The 20,493-nt window shown below is 49.4% G+C and overlaps 1 protein-coding gene across 1 annotated transcript; it reads right to left on the bottom strand.

Annotated features, from left to right (window-relative positions):
* Positions 1-14,777: 14,777 nt before the first annotated feature.
* On the bottom strand, positions 14,778-16,058 carry LOC124159686. The gene has a single exon (XM_046535596.1). It carries the CDS (start codon positions 16,056-16,058, stop codon positions 14,778-14,780), a length of 1,281 nt encoding a protein of 426 aa, XP_046391552.1.
* Positions 16,059-20,493: the final 4,435 nt, after the last annotated feature.

The following is a 20,493-nucleotide window of genomic DNA, read 5'->3' as shown; positions in this document are numbered from 1 at the left end:
TTCTACAATGGAATATGAATGGTTTTTATAGGCACAAGGAGGAGCTGGTTGTTTTAATTAGAGACTATAACCCCGTCTGCATATGCCTGCAAGAGACGCATTTTAAGCTGACAGACAAGACCGTTTTAAAAGGTTTTAAATTTTTTAGACTTGACGACACCAGTGGTCAGCGAGCCCAGGGTGGAGTGGCAATTGCTATTCGGGAGGCCCTATACACCTCACGAGTGCAATTGGACACTCCGCTGCAGGCAATTGCAGTGACAGTACACGCACCCGAGGCAATTACTCTCTGCAACGTATATCTGCCGGAAGGTGCACCTGTGAGTCGAGTTAATTTAGAATCCCTCGTTCGTCAGTTACCTCGGCCCTATGTTTTAATGGGTGACTTCAACGCACACGACACCCTATGGGGTAGCACAAGAACTCAGTGCAATCAAAGGGGACACATAGTTACAAATTTTATCAATGACCTTAACTTGTTTTTACTAAACACCGGTGAAAAAACTCGATTCAACAGCTTCAACGGTACCTTCTCGTGTATCGACTTAAGTATTTCGACAGGTGGCCTAATGCGTAGGCTTGAGTGGTCCGTACATAAAGATTTATGCGGTAGCGACCACTACCCTATTTTAATTACTAAAGGTGGCGGTTTTATCCACCGTCCGACTCAACCAAGCAATTGGGTTGTCCGCAAGGCCAATTGGTCTCTTTTTAAAAGAAATTTTTATTTTAACCACGACGACAATGTGAATGGTGTGGGGAACATAAAAGTACTCACAGATAACATTCTAGAAGCCGCAAATTCCACCGTACCCCGTTCTAAATGCAAATCTCACAGGCCCACAGTTCCTTGGTGGAACGAGGAGTGCGCAAAAGCTATACAGGTGCGAAAGAGGGCACTCCGAATCTTTAGCAAATATCCTACGGCGACAAATCTCACCGCCTTCCGGCGCCTCAGAGCGAAAGCTCGGCAAGTGGTTAAGGAGGCCAAGAAAGCTTCATGGGAGGAGTTTGTGTGTTCTATAAACCACAGGACTCCCATATCCAACATCTGGAGGAAGATTAAAAGCATCTCTGGCTCTAACCACAACCCTGCAATTTCATCCCTGAAGGAGACTGACCGAGTTCTGACGACACCTCCCGAAATAAGCGAGTGCTTTGGACGTCGACTTGCGGAGACGAGTCGTAACGGCAGCTACGACGAACCATTTAGAACACTGAAAGAGCAGAATGAGACGATACCTCTTACCTTTAACCCGAGAGACTCTGGCGAGGTTTACAACGACCCCTTTTCTCTGTGGGAGTTGACCTCCGCCATCCTCGAATCCCGTGACGGCTCACCAGGAATAGATAAGGTGCATAACGCTTTTCTAAGAAATCTTCCCAAAGAAGCACTCCCCCATATGCTGCGATCCCTTAACCAAATTTGGTCAGAGGGTAGTTTTCCAGACCCTTGGAGGGAGTCCATAGTCGTACCCATCCTTAAACAAGGAAAAGATGGATCGGACCCAAACAACTATAGACCGATATCTCTCACCAGCTGCGTATGCAAGGTGATGGAAAGAATGGTCAACCGTCGTCTCGTTTGGTGGTTGGAGCGGCGGAACCTTCTTTCGGATATCCAGTGCGGCTTTCGACGGGGTAGGTCATCCTCCGACCATCTCGTCAGGACTGACAGTTTCATTCAGGAAGCATTTCTCTTGCGGCAAAACGTAATTGGCGTGTTCTTCGACTTAGAGAAAGCGTATGACCGTGTTTGGCGGTACAAAATTCTGAAGACACTTGATAAATGGGGGTTTAAAGGAAATCTACCTATTTTCATTAAAAATTTTCTGTATGCCCGAGTTTTTAAAGTTAGAATAGGTGAATATCTATCTACCTTATATCCACAAGAAAATGGAGTACCCCAGGGGTCCGTACTGAGCGTGACCCTATTTGCCATTGCGATAAACGATGTGACCGAGTGTATCCGCTCCCCAGTTATGGGCTCCTTGTTTGTTGATGACCTCGCTATTTTCTGCAGGTCATCAAAATTAACGAATGCCTCTAGGCTGATCTAGCTGACTCTGAATAAGCTCTCCGTTTGGTCTCAGAGGAATGGATTCCGTTTCTCTACTGAGAAAACGAAATGCATTCACTTTTACCGAGGACGGGGTGTACAAGCCCCACCGTCCCTATATCTCAATGGTAATGAGCTTCCTTACGTTGAGAACGCCCGATTTCTGGGTATGACATTGGACCGGCGCCTGAATTGGCGCGAACATTTCCGAGCTCTAAGAGACAAATGCTTCAAAGTTCTGAACATTTTACGGTTTCTGTCACATTCGACATGGGGCGCGGATCGCACCTCAATGCTTATGCTGTATCGAGCATTAGTACGTTCAAGGCTAGACTACGGAACGATTGTGTACTCATCCGCCCGTGAGACCTACATGAAACCGCTCTCGACGGTTCATAATACGGGACTGCGTTTAGCAACCGGTGCCTTCAGGACCTCCCCTGTCTTGAGCATTTACGCCGATGCAGGAGAGCCTCCCCTAGTCAATCGCAGAGAGACGTTGATGTGCAATTATGCCACAAAAATTTTATCCGCGCCGAACCACCCCTGTTTTAACATTATTTCTCACCCACTGCTTTTAGACCTTTTTAACCGAAAGACAAGATCCACTAAACCTCTAAGTGTTCGCTTCAGAAACCTAATCGCAGAAAGCAATTTTACCTTGCCCGCCACGTACCCCACTGGGTACAGCAACGTGCCGCCGTGGTTAATTCCCCGGCCAGCTTTGAGACTTGATCTTACTCGCTGCTCTAAATCTACTACTATGCCGGGAGAATACCAACAACTTTTCAAGGAATTCCGCGCCGAAAACTCCGAATCTACGTTCGTGTACACTGACGGTTCGAAATCGGATACCGCCTGTGGGTGCGCTGTGGTATCCCCATATCATGGAGTCCTTAAGGCAAAATTGCATCCGTACTGTTCCATTTTTACGGCTGAGCTCACTGCCATTAGGATTGCTCTCCGATCCATTAAAAACAGTGTTGCGTCATTTATGATCTGTACAGATTCTTACAGTGCTCTCCAATCCATATCTCTTTATTCTGCTTGTCACCCCATTGTTCAGGACATACAAAGCACTCTGTTATCCCTGAGTAAAAAAGGGACCACTATAAGCTTCGCTTGGGTCCCTGGACATGTGGGCATACCAGGGAATGAGAAAGCAGACTCTGCAGCCAAAGATGCGCTCAGGTTTCCGGATACAGATTTTCAGTTAATGCCAGCGGAAGATTTAGGGAATGCCATGAGGGGTATGATTAGACAAAATTGGAAGACGCAATGGCTCGAAATCCAAAATAACAAACTTCGGGAAATAAAGCCCGTAATAACTGCGTGGCAGACCTCTATAAGAAATGTCCGCAGGGAGGAAGTGGTTTTAACACGCTTAAGAATTGGTCACTGCTTATTAACCCATTCATACCTCTTCACCGAAGAGAGAATACAGCCCCAATGCTTAAATTGCGATTGCGACTAACAGTGCGACATATCCTGACGGACTGTGCAAGATATCGTACTGCACGGGTGAATCACAACCTCGGAGTCAACCTAGCTGAGGTACTAGGAGACACTCCCGAAAACATTTCCCGACTGATAGCATTCCTACACTCAACTCGACTTTTCAATAAAATATAAATGATACTCTTGTAAATTATTGACGCGTTAATTTCAGAACGGGCCTAATCCCCTTTATCAATACCAGTCAGTGAGTGGTGCAAAATGGCCTTAGCCGCCGACGCACCCTATAAAATAAACACTACTACTACTACGACGTGGGCCAAACTTCTGAACCCAAATACGTGGGCCAGACGAGGGTCCCGACAAGAGGCCCGAACACAGGAAATGGATCCCACCACGCGCCCATATTTCGAGAGCATGGTATGGAGAATCGAGGAGGGAATATCTGGGAGGACATTAGAAAGGAAAATCCGGGTGGCTCCTGTAACATATTTCCGAAACCTAAAGGAATTTTCCTGGAAGGACAGAGGGGAAGCAGTAACAACACTTTCACACTGGGACAGATTGCTTAGGTAGATACAGATCCTGTTGTTGCTAATCTTTGATGCGAATAGAATATCACGAGGGTTTACCACTGATAAGAGTGACAAAAGGTAGTAATCCAAAGGTACACCCTCGGCTGCCTCGCACACCACTGCATTACGCTTGTCGGGAAAAGCGCCGACTCCAGCGCAGGGATAAGCAGGAGAACCGCTGGCACTGGAGGCTGCTGTAGCGTAAGATATTGGGGCGGACGTAGGTGGGGTCAAATCAGGAAGAGATGCCTCGGTGATTGAAGTGGAGGAAGCAGGGCAGGAAAGCGGCGGCTGAATCTTAACCTCCATAAGGGGAGTGGGCGGAGGCAATGGTGGGCTGGAGTCGGAGGGCTTCGGCATATCCGCGGACTGGGAACCAGAATTGGTAGAGGTCGCACAAGGGGTTGGAGGTGGCGGGGGAGGAGATGAGCATTTCGTAAATTTGGAAGGGGGAGGGTGGGTGTCGGGGGCATTTGGTGTCACCGAGGGAGAAACGGATCGCGAACAATCGCCCCCGGTCTGCGAGACACGACCATCGCGATCACCAGTGGAGGCCGACTTCTTCTTACGTTTCCGGTTCGCCATAGCGGACCGGACTAAAAGGCACTATCTTAGACCACCAAGACAGTGCACCGATGAACAGCGGTACAACAGAAGAAGGACACCGCGGACCCGCAGGCCAACGAGGGAGGAACGGCTAAGTCCCAAAGAACAACTGAGATAACTTTTAAAATATTAATAACTTTGGACCGGAAAGTCACAGAGGGCTCCGGTTAAGAGGGAAATAACAAGGAACACTGGGGCAACAACTTTGGAATGAAAAAAGTACCCCTTATAAGGGGCCACGAAAAAACACGAAAAAAGGTTGAACTCAAAACTCACTAGAAATTGAAAAATGAATCACGAGTCTCCTAATTCACACAGAAAGCTCGCGTTAACACTGGTAACAAAGGCAACCACCCCAGAACACTAATACATGTGCAAAAGTAGGGGTGATAAGGAGCCGGCAATCTCCAAAAACAAATGACGATCGCCATAACCGAGAAAAACATTCAATAACTACGTTAATATCTCGAATTCCGAGACAGAAAGAAAACAAAACAGTAAAACTAAGGAGCACTAATATTCTGCAATGGAGGGAGAACTCAGAAATGCACTTATTTGTAGAAAGAACGTATTTTATAAAACACGATCGACACTCGCCACGTGTACGAACGCGTAAAACAAAACTGTGAAAATAAACAAAACTAGGGCACAGAATCACTTTAACAGGATGTATTTCGGTGAAGGAGACCCTCCGCAACACTGATCAAGCTCGATCAGGACGGATTTATAGTAATAACTGACGATATAACAAAAAACAGACTCCGATGAACTGAAAACTTGTAACACTTATAACTGGTGGAAAAATGTACTCACGAAAACGAAATTTCCAGGGGGGCAGTATTACGTGAGGCACTAGGGGTACACAAAAGCACTTGGTGAACAAAGCCAACCCCAAGGAACAAGGGGGGACTTTGAAAAATTTCGGTAGCGGCTGGTTTGTGGCAAACACTAAAAATGCCACAAAAACTCCAAAAATGGGTGGATCTCGGAGATTTTCACATTGGTCGGCAGCGGACACATTCACAAACGTTGCTGACACTAGCCGCGTCAGTTAATCGGCGAATTACCCACTAAATCAGAGGTTATTGGGGAGCGGCACTTGGACACGTGTGACTCAGGAGAGACTTGACTTGACTTGTTTATTCTTTAACCTGGCCCGGATTGGACAACAATCCTCTCCACTCTTCCCCCGGGCCAGGGCTCTTTTACATAGTTGGTTTGTAAAATGCAAAACATGGGCACGTATGCCGAAATTGTCCCATAAATCTGGTGCCAGTGATGTTGAAGTCAAGCCAGGAGGCTGCTGTGGTGTGGAGAACGCCTTTCTACCACCGATGTTTTTCACGCAGCCTCCAAATAGCGGGCACCAGGGACTCACCAGAGTTGAAATAAATAAAATAAGAAAAAATAAGTATAAATAGTCATGCAAATAAAAGCATGCCATTGATAGGGGAGACAAAGCTCAATAAATAGTATAAAACCTCAATAAAATAATAAAAAATATCTCATAAATAGTAATAAAAGCTCAATAAAAAATGTAAAAATAGTATAAAATGGTTTTAAAAGGATAAAACCGTAAAAGTGATTAAAAAAGTAAAAATGGAAATTTAATGTATAAAAAATAGGAACATGGGATAAAAATTCAAAACATGCAGAGAATATCAGAACAATGATAACAGGAAGACTAAAATAATAATTAACAAAGCGCAATTCTGCATGCAGTGATAACAAAAAATAGATAAAAAATAATAAATAGATAATAAAGCTGATAAAAGAAACCTGGAGCCAGAATAAATAGAATAAATATTAATTAATATAAAAGGAGAATGAATAAAAAAGGAGACCCATCAGCCTGGGGAGTCCCAGGAAGTGCCGTAAAAGTCTTGCTCTCGTTGGGTCAGCTTTAATCCCAGCGGGAAGGGAATTAAATCCCCTTGCAAAGGAAACCAAAAAGGAGCCTGCCATTCTGCTACTTCTGTGATGGGGGAAGGTGAAAGTCACATCAGCGTATCTCGTATTTACCCCATGTTGGAGACCTAAAAGCCCCAAATTTACATAAATATATTGTGGAACCTTCTCCCTCCACACTTTGAGTCCGGAAAGAAGAATGAGTAGAGCTTTTCTTTCTTTGAATTTCAAAACCTTCTCCTTTACATAAAGTGGGGTGACGTGGTCATCCCAGGCTGGTCGTAATGCATAGCGCATGCAGGCGTTTTGCGCCACTTGCAGCCTCCGTATGTCCTCCCCCGTGAGATCGCTACATGCCACCATGCAGTAATCCAAGGTTGGGAATAGCAGGGATTTTACAAGAGTCATCTTGGTCCCTTTGTCCGGGCGGAACTGCATACCCCGAAGACGACGCAAACCCCAATGGACCCGGGAAATAGTTTGAGAAACCTGACGGGTCCACTTCAAATCCTCTTCAATAATAACCCCCAGGTTTTTGAGATGGGAGACGTAGGGAATCCTGGAAGTCCCCAGAAACAGCGGGGAGGTGTCCGGATTAAAGTAGCGGCTGCGGAGTCTGCCATTCCCCACCACCATCGCCTTACTCTTATACGGGTTTACGGAGAGCCCCATCCCGACAAACCACTCGTTCAAGCACTCAAGGTCCTCATTCACTCGTTCAACACAAGCATCCAGGGATGGGGCGGGGGAGTCATTCAACAGAAGCACGTCGTCTGCATATAGCAATATCCTAGAATGGACATGCAGGCGAGCCACTCCATCTAAAAAAAGATTAAAGAGAAGGGGGGACATGCAGGACCCTTGGGGAACACCAGATGGGAAGAGGCGCCATCCCGGACACGGTCCAGCCGGAACGCGGATGGTCGCCATCCTCCCGGAGAGGAAGGACGCTACCCAGTCCACCGCAGATTGCTCGAAGTTCATGGATGTCAACACCCCGAGCAGCTTCGCATGGTCCACGGTGTCGTAGGCGCGGGAGACGTCCAGGGAGACTAAGATGGAGAGATGTCTCCGGTCCATCGCCTCCCGGATCGGGTCCAATACCCCAACAAGGGCAAGATGGGTGCTGTGGTGGGGACGGAAGGCGGATTGGGAACCGCACAGGAGGCCGTGCTGGTAGACGTGGGAGGAAAGCTGCTGCAGAGCCAGAAGATCCAGTACCTTCCCCAGACAATTCCCCACCGAAATGGGACGGAAGTGGTCTGGAGATGACGGCGCCTGCACCTTAGGGAGGGGAATGATGTGCGCCTTCTTCCATGCACTCGGGTAACACCCCGAAGACAAACTGGCGTTGGCGATGCGGGTGAGGGGCCGCTTCAGGGCGGGGAGGAGGAGTCGCACCATCTGGGAAACGATACCATCGGGTCCGGGCGTTCGCGAGGCAAGTTTGCCCACGGCCTCTTCGACGTCATCCTCGGTGACCGGGGCGAAGGCAAAAGGCGGATATTGATTAGGAGGGAAAGTGGGCATGACGCCTCCAGTCGCAGAATTCCCCCGGGAAGAAAAGTTGTCAAGGAGGTCCACGGGGGGAAGAGAAATATCTCTCAAGGGACCCGGTCCGGTCCCACCCTCCGACCGGATAACCTTCCAAAGGTCCGAGGTCGAGGTACCACATCGTCTGGTGAAGTAGCGGTTTTTGCCGTTCCGGATTAGTTGTTTCACTCGATTTCTCTCCACCCGAAAGGCCTCCCAATTGGTAGGAGATTTGTCTTTGGTGTAAAGCTCATAAAGTTTGTCTCTATGGGTCATTCGACTCCTGATGTCAGGGGAAAGCCACGGCGCAGGGGGTCGGCGGCCCTTAATGCGGCGCACAGGCGCGTGTCTGTCAAAGACCTCAAGGATCAGATCCCCAACCCTCACAGCGCATGCATCCAAATCCGCCTCCGTCCGCAGGGAATCGAGGGCTTCCAGTGCAGGGTCTGACAGGAGTGCCGGAAGGTCAATAGACTTGAAGTCCCGGGTAAAAATCGGTCGTTGGGAAGTGGGTGGAATAGGCCCGGATAATGTGCAATGCACAAGATCGTGTCTGGAGAGCCCCGGTGCAGCCTCCTGCCCACACGCAATAACGCGAGCGTCCCCAGCAGTAAAAATAAGATCCAGGGAATTATTGGACGAGCTGGTATGGTGGGTTGGCCTCGAAGAAAGAATGGAAAGACCTGCATCGGCGGCTCCCCGGGTAAAAGCACGAGACCGATGGTCGTCTCGATTCACTGGGACATTAAAGTCCCCGAGGATCACCGCCCGACGATAATGGGCCGCAAATTCCTCGAACCGCTCCAGCGTCGAATGAGGGGCACGCATCTTAGGGGGGCAGTAGGCGACCCCCACCAGGAAGGGCCAAGAATCAGCCGTAACCTCCAAAAACAAGTATTCCCCACGGTCCAAGGAAGAAGATCGTGATGAAGACAGGACAGCAACCTGAAAGCCAACCCTGACGTAGAGGGCAACACCTCCCCCGGCTCCGTAGGAACGGTCATTCCGGAAAAATGAGTATCCGGGAATGGAGAAAGAGATATCATTGTGGCCCCGAAGAAGATGCGTTTCAGAAACTGCCACAATTTCGTCCCTCCGGTGGCACACAATTCGACAGAAGTCGGCCCAGTGGGCTCTAAGCGATTCAGCGTTGACGTGAGATAGGGTTATGATGGGTTGCGTGCGGGAACTGGGATAAAAGTCACTAGATACGTTCCCCGCCATTAGTAGGCAGTAACTCCTTGACGATGGAAATGTAGGTGGCGTACCGCCTGTCTTTCCTGGCTTCTTTATTCGCAGCTTGCAGTCTGATTAATTCACCAAGAAACCCCTCCAAGTCAACACATTCCTTCTTGATACGAGCGATTCGCTTCGACTTCAGGTCCTTCTTCTTAGTAGATAAGGAATTCAAGTCATTCAAAAAATTACTTAGGGGTTTACCAGAGGCGGTACGATACTTAGAAGTGGCGGTAACGCAGGCTGCCCCGTCCACGATTGATTCCGCCCCGTCCGAAGCGGAAGTAGTATCATCGGGGTCATCATCTCCCACTACCTGGGGGGCGACTCTCTTGGAGGGTTCATGACAAGGGGACTCCAACTCTCTCTTGGACGCCCGTTTAGAGGTGTCATCGATATCCATGGCTCCGGAGGACGAAGCCAAGGTCTCGTCCTCGCCCACAGGCACGGTCACGGCAACGTCGACAGCGGCGGAAAGAACAGCCTCGGACGCGGGGGACTCCCCCGGCGACACGGGTAAGACGCCCAACGACCGATCATCCATAATCGGTTCCTGCAATGGAACGGGGCTCACGGCAGCAGACGGCGCCACAGACGGCACAGTGTCCCCGGGGAAGGCCGAACCCTGGACGGCGGGTGGGTTCGTGGCCGAGGAAGTGCTCTCCTGTTCGACCCCGGGCGTGAGCACATCGGAAGGGCCACCCAAGGATTGGAGGGTGGGGCATCGAGAGTCATGGTGACCCGACTTACTGCATTTTGCGCAGACGTAATCATCTAGATTGAGGAAAACGTTATATGCTGTCCCAGCAAACCAGACCGGGATGGATGGGGGTAGCGATCCTAGATCCGTCACCTCCATATTAGCCAGTCGCCGAAACCCTTGAATATGGGGATATTTTGTCCTCCTGGCGGACGGTTTCAAGAATGTAATGGGGCCAACGACTTTCCCATAAGCCGTCAATTTTTCATGTAGCACCTGATGGGGTATGTCCGGGATGGCATTAGAAAGGAAAACCCTGGTGATGCCGGTGACATATTTCCGGAATTTAAGGGTAGCACCCTTAAAGCGCACGGGGGGTGATGAGGAAACCATATCAGCCAAATTAATCGTCTTCAAGTATAAGCAGATTCTGTTATGGCTGATACGGGACACGAAAGTGATGTCCATAGGATTCACAATCGAGACGATGGCGTCAATATAATCCTCTAGGAGCAAACCGTCAATGGCATCACAGATCACAGCGGTCCTCTTGTCAGTGGCAGAGGACTTGTAGGCCGTAGAGTTGTAGAAATCGCTATTGTCTGCGACAGTTGCATAAGAGGGAGCAGGGCCCTTAGACGTAGAGGCGGAGGCGGTGTAATGAGGATCAGCGAATGGAGGCTTCATTAGTGAAGTGGTGGTAGGAGGCGAGGAGGCGGAGGCTGAATTTAGGTGATATACTGAAGAAAGAGAGGGGAATTCTTCACTGGACTGATTTCCGGATTTGGGGAGTCGCGAGGGGCGACCTTTACCAGGTTGCACTCCAGCAGCTGAAGGGGAAGGGAGCGAACTGGACGATGCCATTTCGCAGCTAGTGGTAGATTTTTGTCCCGAGGACTCAGCGAACTGGGCACAAGGCGAACCGAATTAGGGAGCGATCCCGGCTAGGATTCCGCGAGGGGGAGGCCATACCGGCAAATCCCCCAGGGGCCGCAGCCCCACCACCAACGAACGCCCGAGCGGCAGGCCAAGATCACACACGCAAATAAAAGTGGACAAAAAGTTCAAAAAACGAACCCCAGGGCACTCCCGAAGGGAGGGACCGAAACACAAAGTGCAAGTATAAATTGCACTAACTCGGGTGAAATTCAATAACTCGGCCCCTACAGGACGCATGGACGTCGGAATTTCACCGGGATGCAGGGAAAGCTTTGCGGAAAAGCGTGGGCAGGGAAAAACTACCCCTCAAGAGGCAACACCCCACAAAGAAATAACAACTGACTTTTGCCTAAGTTCACTAACTTTTAAAAAAGCAAAACCCGATCCCTAAATGACACTGAGATGTCGGGTTTTCACCAAGGCACACATAAACAGAAAAGGAAAACAAGGAAACCAAGAAAATCACCCCTTAAGAGGAAATCACAAATGAGAAACAAAAACACTATCGCGTGGTACGACACTCCACACGTAAAAGATCAATTATAATTATTTGTCGTAATAAATCATAACTTTTGTGATTATACCACGATACAGTGGTACTCTAGGCACCTTTTCACAGCATAAACCACACACTAGCTATAACTTTGTTTTATAGACGTGGAATAACCACGTGCGACGTGAAAAACCACGAGGGTGAAAAATAATAGAAACTAAGCCACAGAATACACAGAGCGATGCATCAATCAATAGGGAATCACTCACAGAAAAACGATTAATGACGAAACGTAGCGATACACCGTTACTTTCGTGAAAAACATAAAACAAAAATTCGTACTCACGAAAACAAAAATAAACTGTAAAAAACCTGAAAATGGTCCGAAAATCACCAAACTCGGCAAGGATGTAGGGATCACAGAGGTAGCGATGACCGCTAACTCAGAAGGTGAAGGAACGCACACCCCTGGCCAGGGGGGGCACTCGACGATTGATCCGGGAGCGCGATTGATGAAAAACACAAAAATGATCACTTAAACTCCAAAAATCGGAATTCTTCCGCCACAAGCACACCAATCGACGCAGAAAACCTTCACGGTTACACTACACCACGCAAACGGCGTGCAAATAGCAAAAAACCCACTCAAACCACTCAAATAGGCGGAGCGAGATGGAGAGAAAGAGAGAGATGGAGAGAAAGAGAGAGAGATGGAGAGAAAGAGAGAGAGATGGAGAGAGAGAGATGGAGAGAAAGAGAGAGAGATGGAGAGAAAGAGAGAGAGATGGAGAGAAAGAGAGAGAGATGGAGAGAGAGAGAGAGAGATGGAGAGAAAGAGAGAGATGGAGAGAAAGAGAGAGATGGAGAGAAAGAGAGAGAGATGGAGAGAAAGAGAGAGATGGAGAGAGAGAGAGAGATGGAGAGAGAGAGAGAGATGGAGAGAGAGAGAGAGAGATGGAGAGAGAGAGAGAGATTGAGAGAAAGAGAGAGATGGAGAGAGAGAGAGATGGAGACTTGACTTGACTTTGTTTTTATTTAACCAGGCCCGGGTGAGGCCACAATCCGGCCCCCTCTTCCCCCGGGCCTGGGCTCTTTTACAGGTTTTTAAGGTGAAGCAATCCGACACGCAGGTCGGGTGATTTGAACTCTAGTGTAACATATGGAGTTGTTCTGCTTCTTCAGTCAAGCCAGGAAGCCTGCAGTAGGAATTTATTTCTTTTCCTCAATCAGTCAGTGGGCAGGCACCTTCCATTTCGTCTCATATCAAGTATGGTATGAAGATATAGAAAATAAATAAGAATTAGTAAATACATAGATAAAATATGGGAGATACTATATACATCTACATACCAATGAATAAATTATTGAAGTAAAAAGGTTTTTATTTTTTAAAACAAGTTGAAGGTATAAAATGTTAACTATTTCATAAAACTTCGATAAAGACAATTAAAATAATAAATAATTGGTATATTACAATGAATAAAATATTGAAGTTAAATAGAATAAATTATTGAGATTAAGGAACTGTAAAATAATAAAAGTTAAAGGTATAAAATGTTGATTATTTCATAAAATTTCGATAAAAACTATTAAAATAGTAAATATTAGGTATATAACATTGATTAAAGTATTTAAGTTAAATAGCTTTTTTTTTTTTTTTTTTAAAGTGAAAGCAAGAGGTAAATATTATAAAATGAATGCAATAAAAACTGATACAATCAATACTCTTTGTGAATAGAGTTAAATTAAGTATAGCGGGTGAGCAGATGCTTTTTGAGCTTAGCCGGGGTGGGGTTAGTCTTAATATCCCCAGGCAATAGGTTATACTCCCTGGCAAACGTGATGATGAATGATCCCGCCATCCTCGAGGATCGGTGGTGAGGAATGAGGAAAAGACTCTGGGAGTACCGCGTGTTCACCTGGTGTACCTGCCCCAGGAGTTTCATCGAGACAAAAATAAAGCTGGGGACTTCGTTCCGCCATATCTTGGTACCAGCGACGACCGTCTGCATGACCTTTCTTTCCCTCACTTTAAGGATGCCCTCCTTCTTGTAGTACGGCGTCAGATGCTCTCCCCACCCAGGCCGTAACGCATACCTGATGCACGCGTTTTGCGCCACCTGGAGCCTATCCAAGTCTTGACCCGACAAGTCTGAACATGGTACCGTGTAGTAATCGAGGAGGGGGAAGAGCAGCGATTTGATGAGGCATAATTTTGTCCGAGCACTGGGCCTAAACTGCATCCCACGAAGGCGTCTAAGTCCCCAATGGATCCGCGACACGGTCGCCGAGACCATGCTGCTCCAAGATAGGTCCTCCGTGATCGTTACGCCGAGGTATTTAAGACTAGGTTGATACTGAATTATCGAGCCATTGATGACCACCGGGGGGAGCTGTCGGCCACGCGCATCTTCTCTGAGTCTTTTGTGGCCGATGACCATGGCACTACATTTGGAGGTGTTGAGCGAGAGCCCCATTCCAGTAAGCCAGTTATATACATGTTCAAGGTCCGTGTTCATGTCCGCTACGCACTCAGTAAGTTCGTGGGGATGCGACTCGGAAATCAACAAGATATCATCGGCGTACAACATCACCCTCGCGCGCGTACACAGCCGCGACACGCCGTCGATGAAAAGGTTAAACAACATGGGTGAGAGGCAGGACCCTTGAGGGACACCGAATGGGAAGGGGTGCCAAGCAGGTTGCGGCCCCACGGGGACGCGGATGGTCGCCTTCCTCCCTGCCAGATAATCAGCTACCCAGTCGATAACCGCCGGTGCGAATTGAAGGGCTTGCAGAACCCTGAGGAGTACCCCGTGATCTACTGTATCGTACGCCCTGGACAAGTCTAACGATGTCAGCAGAGTGAGGCGCCTCCGATCCATCGCCTCCCTGATCGGGTCGAGCACCCGCACGAGGGCCAACTGCGTACTATGGTGCACCCTAAAAGCAGACTGCGATGCACTCAGGATGTTGTGAAGGTGAACGTGCTCCGAAATCTGCTTTAAAACTATTGAGTCGAAAAATTTCCCAATGCAGTTTGCAACGGATATTGGCCTGTAGTCCTTAGGGGCGGCAGGGGATGACACTTTGGGGAGAGGGATAATGAGAGCCTTCTTCCATTCCTCGGGGTAGATCCCTCTTTCAAGGCTCATGTTGTACACCCGAGCGAGAGGCTTCCTCAATGCCGGGAGAAGAAGGCGAGCCATCGCGGGCGAGATGGAATCGGGCCCCGGAGTACGTGTGCGGCAAGACGTCACCGCGGAGACAACATCAGACTATGGGAGCGAAGGTGAATGGGGGATGTGGGGCGGGCTGAAATACTGGTGCGATTGTTCCAACAGCGCTGCCTTCGCGCGCTGAGAACGCCTCCAGGAGGCGATCAGGTGGGACAGCAGTGGCCGGAAGGGGTCCGCGCCGGACACCGCCCTGTGCCCGAATGGTCCTCCACAGTTCCGCGGATCCACCCGCCACCTTCCCTGCGAAAAACCGGTTCTTCGCGTTGCGAAGACACTGCTTGGTAGCATTCCGGACGATGCGGAAAGCTTCCCAGTTAGCCGCGGATTTCTCTCGCACAAAGCGTTTGAACAGCTTGTCCCTCTCGGCCATACGTTTCCGGATGTCCTGATCAATCCACGGCGCTGGGGGTCTCTTCACTTTGACTATCCGAGAGGGGGCGTGGCGGTCGAACACACCCACGATAATGTCCCTTATCGCTGTCGCACATACATTCGGGTCGTCGTGCTCTGACACAAAGTCGAGCCGTTCAAGTTCCGGATCGGTCAGAAGGGCAGCAACGTCCACCGTGTTGAGATTTCTAGTGTGAATTGTCCTGGGGGAGGGGCACACTGGGAGAGCACCCAGAACACTGCAGTGCACTAGGTCTTGCCGGGACAGACCAGGGACGGCTTCCTGTCCGAATTCCATCACACGAGTATCACCAGCGGTTATCACGAGGTCGAGGGTATTGTGCGAGGTGGTCGTATGGTAGGTCGGCTCACGGGAGACTAACGTGAGCCCGAGATCACCGGCAGTCCTGAGGAACGCTGAGGCACGACTATCATTACGATTAATGGCAACATTGAAATCGCCGAGGATTAGACCACGTCCGGACGCAGCCGCGATCTGGGCGAAGTGAGTGAGTATGAGATGAGGCGACCGCGTCTTTGGGGGGACGTAAGCCACTCCGAGGAGAAACTTATCGGGACCACTACCGATTGCCAACACCAAGTGCTCGGCACGCATGTCCGGGGAAGCATGTGACACGTCCACGACCTCTACAGACAAGCCATCCCGAACGTAGACAGCAACCCCCCCACCCGTACTGTATGTCCGGTCGTTGCGGTAGAGTGAAAAACCGAAGATCTGGAATGAAATGTCACTATGGTCAGGGTGCAGATGTGTCTCTGTGATGGCAACTATGTCGTCATCTCTCCTTGACAAAATGGACACAAAGTCGGCCCAATGAGCCCTCAAGGACTCGGCGTTGACAAGGGCGATCCGAATTCCGCTTCTTATGGGGGGTGGTATATCCCTCGGCCGGTGACCTGCCATTATGTTTTCAAAACCTCCCGAAGGCGTTGGGCCACGGACCAATATTTGAGTCCCCGTTTAGAACGCTGTTCTTTCGGGGTCATGTTAATGAGGCTGTCCTCAATTTTACTGCATAGGGCCAGGGGCTTTACTTTCATAGCACGGAGGTATGCTATGATATCTTTTTTGTTTTGGATTTCCCGCATGATATGAGCGAAACTCTTGTCCAGGGCGTCCTGAGATTCTCTTTGGCTGTCATCAGGGTGAGAGAGGTCGGATCCGACAGTGGTCACGGAGGCCCGATCATCCTCGGTCTCCTCCTCCCCGGCTTCCACCGCCAACTTTTTCGCCGTCTCTCGAGGGGGAGACTGACGGCCCCGTTTACCAGCCCTGGCGGGAACCACCTCAAACTCCATGGCTCCCCCATCGTCGTCGGTGGCGACAGCTACGAACTTATCAGCATCGGATCCCTCACCAGGCAACTCGAGCGTGTGGGTTTTTTCCAAGGGCGTCGATGGAAGCGGTTGCTGCTCATTCTGTTTACCCTCCGTTTCTGGTTCGACCGCCGTGACTGCGTTCGTTGGTAGGGTAATTGGCGCCTCACTGCTGCTCCCCGCCAACGCCGCTCCTGGTCCCGTCGAACGCCCCGCGGTCCTCGCGGCACTGCAGCGGGCCTCATGGTGTCCTGTTTGTTTGCAGGAGGCGCAGGTATGGTCATCTAGATTTAAAAAGACGGTATGTGTGGTACCCGCGTGGTGAATTGGGACCGCGTAAGGGAGGTCCGCCAGATTGTCCACCACCACGTTCGCCAGACGACGGAATCCCTTGACGTGGGCCAGGCGAGGATCGCGGCAGGAGGATTTAACTGCAGATATGGACCCGACGACCCTGCCATACTGCGATAGCATAAGGTGGAGGGCGGATGGTGGGATGTCGGGTATGAGATTTGATAGGAATATGCGCGTGGCCCCGGAAACGTATTTGCGGTACGCAAACTGTCTACCCCCATAATGAAGGGGGGATGAGTTCACGACCCGGTCGGCCAGCGTTATACTTCTCAGGTACACGCACACCCTCCCGTGGCTAATCCGCGCGGCATGGGTAATGTCCGACGGCTCCACCGCCGAAAACATGGATATGAGGTAATCGTCTAGAGGCAGCCCGTCGATGACCTCGCAGATGACAGCAGTCCGCTTATCCGGCAGGCCATCATCCTGTTGTAATGTCTCGCGGTGGTGATCGGCTTCGCGTTGGACGACGGTCGAGTACGACCGTGCAGCAACGGAGGAGGTGGAGTTGGGGGCGTGGTTAGGAAGGAGAGAAGTGGTGTGATCATGCGTGGAAGGGGCCGTAGAAGTTGAGGGCTTGGGAATCTGGACGGCCATTAGGGCTGGAGGCATTGGTGGTTGGGGGGTGGAGAGTGTCGGTGCCGACACAATGTTGGTGTTGGAGGTGGTTATATTGGGAGCTGCTGCCGAAGGAGCAGCAGAAGTGGATGGGGGGTTCGTCCCGACAACGTCGGCAGCGGTCGCTGGAGAATCCCTCGGCGCCGGCCGCGAGCTCCCAGCGTCCGCAGGCTTATCACCCAGGTCCGCCATGGCGCGGACCGGGGGCAGGCTGGCGCCCTCCGGTTACACAAGTGTAGGAGAGACTGATCCAGCGACGACGGAAGAGGGTAACAAGCCCCGAATGAATCGAAGCGTCGTCTGACAACACTCGGAGACCGGACGAAAGAACGCTTAACTATTAAAAAATTACGTAGTTCGGCCCCTGTACGGGGCAAAGGAAACGGGATTGCACAGAACTAAGGACAAATAAGGCAGAAATGAATAACCTATCCCAATGAATCGCCTTATTGGAAGTGATACCTCTCACAAAAAGACGATCGAAAACGGAGTCATTACTGCCCCAAGATCGTCGTAATCCACTAAATAAATGTGTTAAAAGACACTTCTGAATGTCACAACTGGGCCGTAGGAAGAACTCTGTGCCTATGTCAAGCAAAAATAGCACACAGGGAGCTGTATTAGCACAAAATATAAGTCGGCGAAAACAGGGTGGAAAAAGCACTTAGAACTTTAAAAAGGCATAACTCGGCCCCTATTCATCACAGAAAGGTCGGGTTTAGACTGCACTGCACAGAAATGTACCATAGATAAGATAAGTGCCACACAAAACCACCTTATGAGGAGATACACTCTAATGACAAAAGACAATCGCGATCAAAATGTAAACAAACCCTAAATACACAAAATTAACACAAAATTAGGGGAAAGGAGCACTTCTGAGTATCACAAAACAACAAGAGAATATTGAGAGACCTTATTGAAGCACTGGTATAGCACAGGGTATTATATTAGCTCAAATTCTTCACTCGTAAATCGACAACATGTGCTTACGACAAAAAATTCGAAACAAAAAGAAAAGGAAACTATGGCCTAGAAAAGGAAAAACACTGCACCGGAGGATATAAAGTGACCCCCGGAACACTGATCGAACTCGATCACGATTGATTTCCCTCGAGGAATCAAAAAATTAACAAAAACAAAACACTACTTAGCAGAAAGAAAAAACACTCGTAGAAAACTTAGAAAAGAACACACAGGGGTGGGACTTTCACCAGGGGTGTATAAAGACAAGCTCTCCTTGATTGTGTCCCCGTAAAGGGGGCCAAAGCCGCCCCTTGGCCACAGGGGGACTTGAAGTTTTGGCCGTGACACCGGAACTACGTGGAACACAGAAAGGCTCCTAAAAAAGCCAAAACTCGTCGGATTTTGATGGTTCTTGTATCAAACGAAGCGGAATAACTTCGCGGAGATAAAAAACACAAAACTAAGCAGTTAACTGCCAGTTGAACACTCAAAAACACTCTAATTTGCGGAGCGACCACGAGCACGTCCGACCACTCCGAGAGAGAGAGATGGAGAGAAAGAGAGAGATGGAGAGAAAGAGAGAGATGGAGAGAGAGAGAGAGATGGAGAGAAAGAGAGAGATGGAGAGAGAGAGATGGAGAGAGAGAGATGGAGAGAGAGAGAGAGATGGAGAGAGAGAGAGAGAGATGGAGAGAAAGAGAGAGATGGAGAGAAAGAGAGAGATGGAGAGAAAGCGAGAGATGGAGGGAGAGAGAGAGAGAGATGGAGGGAGAGAGAGGTGGGGAGAGAGATGGAGAGAGGGAGACTTGACTTGTGGTTTTATTTAACCTGGCCCGGATGAGGCCACAATCCGGCCCCTTCTTCCCCCGGGCCAGGGATCTTTTACTGGGAGGTTTTACAGAGTTTTACACAAATGATTTCATTCTGCTATAGTCAAGCCGGGATGCTGTTGGTGTCACCATCCAACGATGTATTCCAGCATCCTCCATTGAATCGCCACCGGTCAACACGGCAGGAACAACGGCCATATAAAACATGATAATTAATGTAAGTAGAGATGAATTAGTAAATAAATAACTATAAGGTTTAAAACATGAGTCAATAAATAAATAAATATGTAAAAATGTAGATTTGCTAGGAGTTGGGAACTTACAAGTACTGAGGAAAGTGAATGAATAACATAACAACTTGATAAAAGATAAGTTCCACATAAACAACAATAGTGAACTAGACTTTTAAACAGTGATAGAATAATGGACCCAAGTACATTAATTAACATTGTATAGATGATTATATCACTGACAGCGTGGGCAGATAAAATGAAAAATGCATTATCGTGATACTTGTCAGACTGTCGGACGGGATATATTTAGAATATGATTAAAAATATTCCGCCGCACGGGGGGAAGAGAGTAATCTCTTCCAATGGGGAGTCGCGCCCCCACGGACCCAAGCCCACCGGGGAGACAACCTCGTCAAAAAACCCTTCGTACGCTAGGATAGCGTCCAGACAGCATGTGACTTCTCTGTGCTGAGTAGCCGTAACATCTGGCGTCCAGAATCACCCACGTGTTTGCCGTGCGTGGAAACCCGTACTAGGGGGAGAAGGGGATCCTGGTGGGTGAGTTCTCCGGCACCCAGCTGGGCGTCGGATACCCAGTATGGGCCGGAGTTCAATACCCCACTTCGGCCCTGGATGCCCCGTAAAACGGGAGGCCGAGAAGGGCCCAACTCGGTCAATCGGCTCCTGGCGGCTGGGGAGCTTGGCGGCTCCTTCCGAGCGTACGCCAGGACGGGTTAGTGCTGGCGATATGGGGGTCTCCGTAGGGCGGCCGAAGGTGCGTGGGTTCGGAGGGCCCCCGCGCTGGAGGTTCTAACCCGAAAGAGATCCCCTGTCAAAGGTTCCTATATCCCTTGGGTAGCCCTGGCGACCACACCGGATCTCGGTGTGGCGTCCCAAATGTGTGGCTCCGTGGTGGGTGGGGAGCCCAGGGGATGAAAAATATTTTGTTCGTATGGGGTTAGAAACTCTTCCTCCACCCAAGAGATCCCGTCCAGATGTGGACGGGGGAGAATTTGAATTT

Source organism: Ischnura elegans, chromosome 5, assembly GCF_921293095.1.
Source record: "Ischnura elegans chromosome 5, ioIscEleg1.1, whole genome shotgun sequence".
NCBI lineage: Eukaryota > Metazoa > Arthropoda > Insecta > Odonata > Coenagrionidae > Ischnura > Ischnura elegans.
Note: the sequence above shows the minus strand (reverse complement) of the source record. Positions and strands in the feature narration are given on the sequence as shown.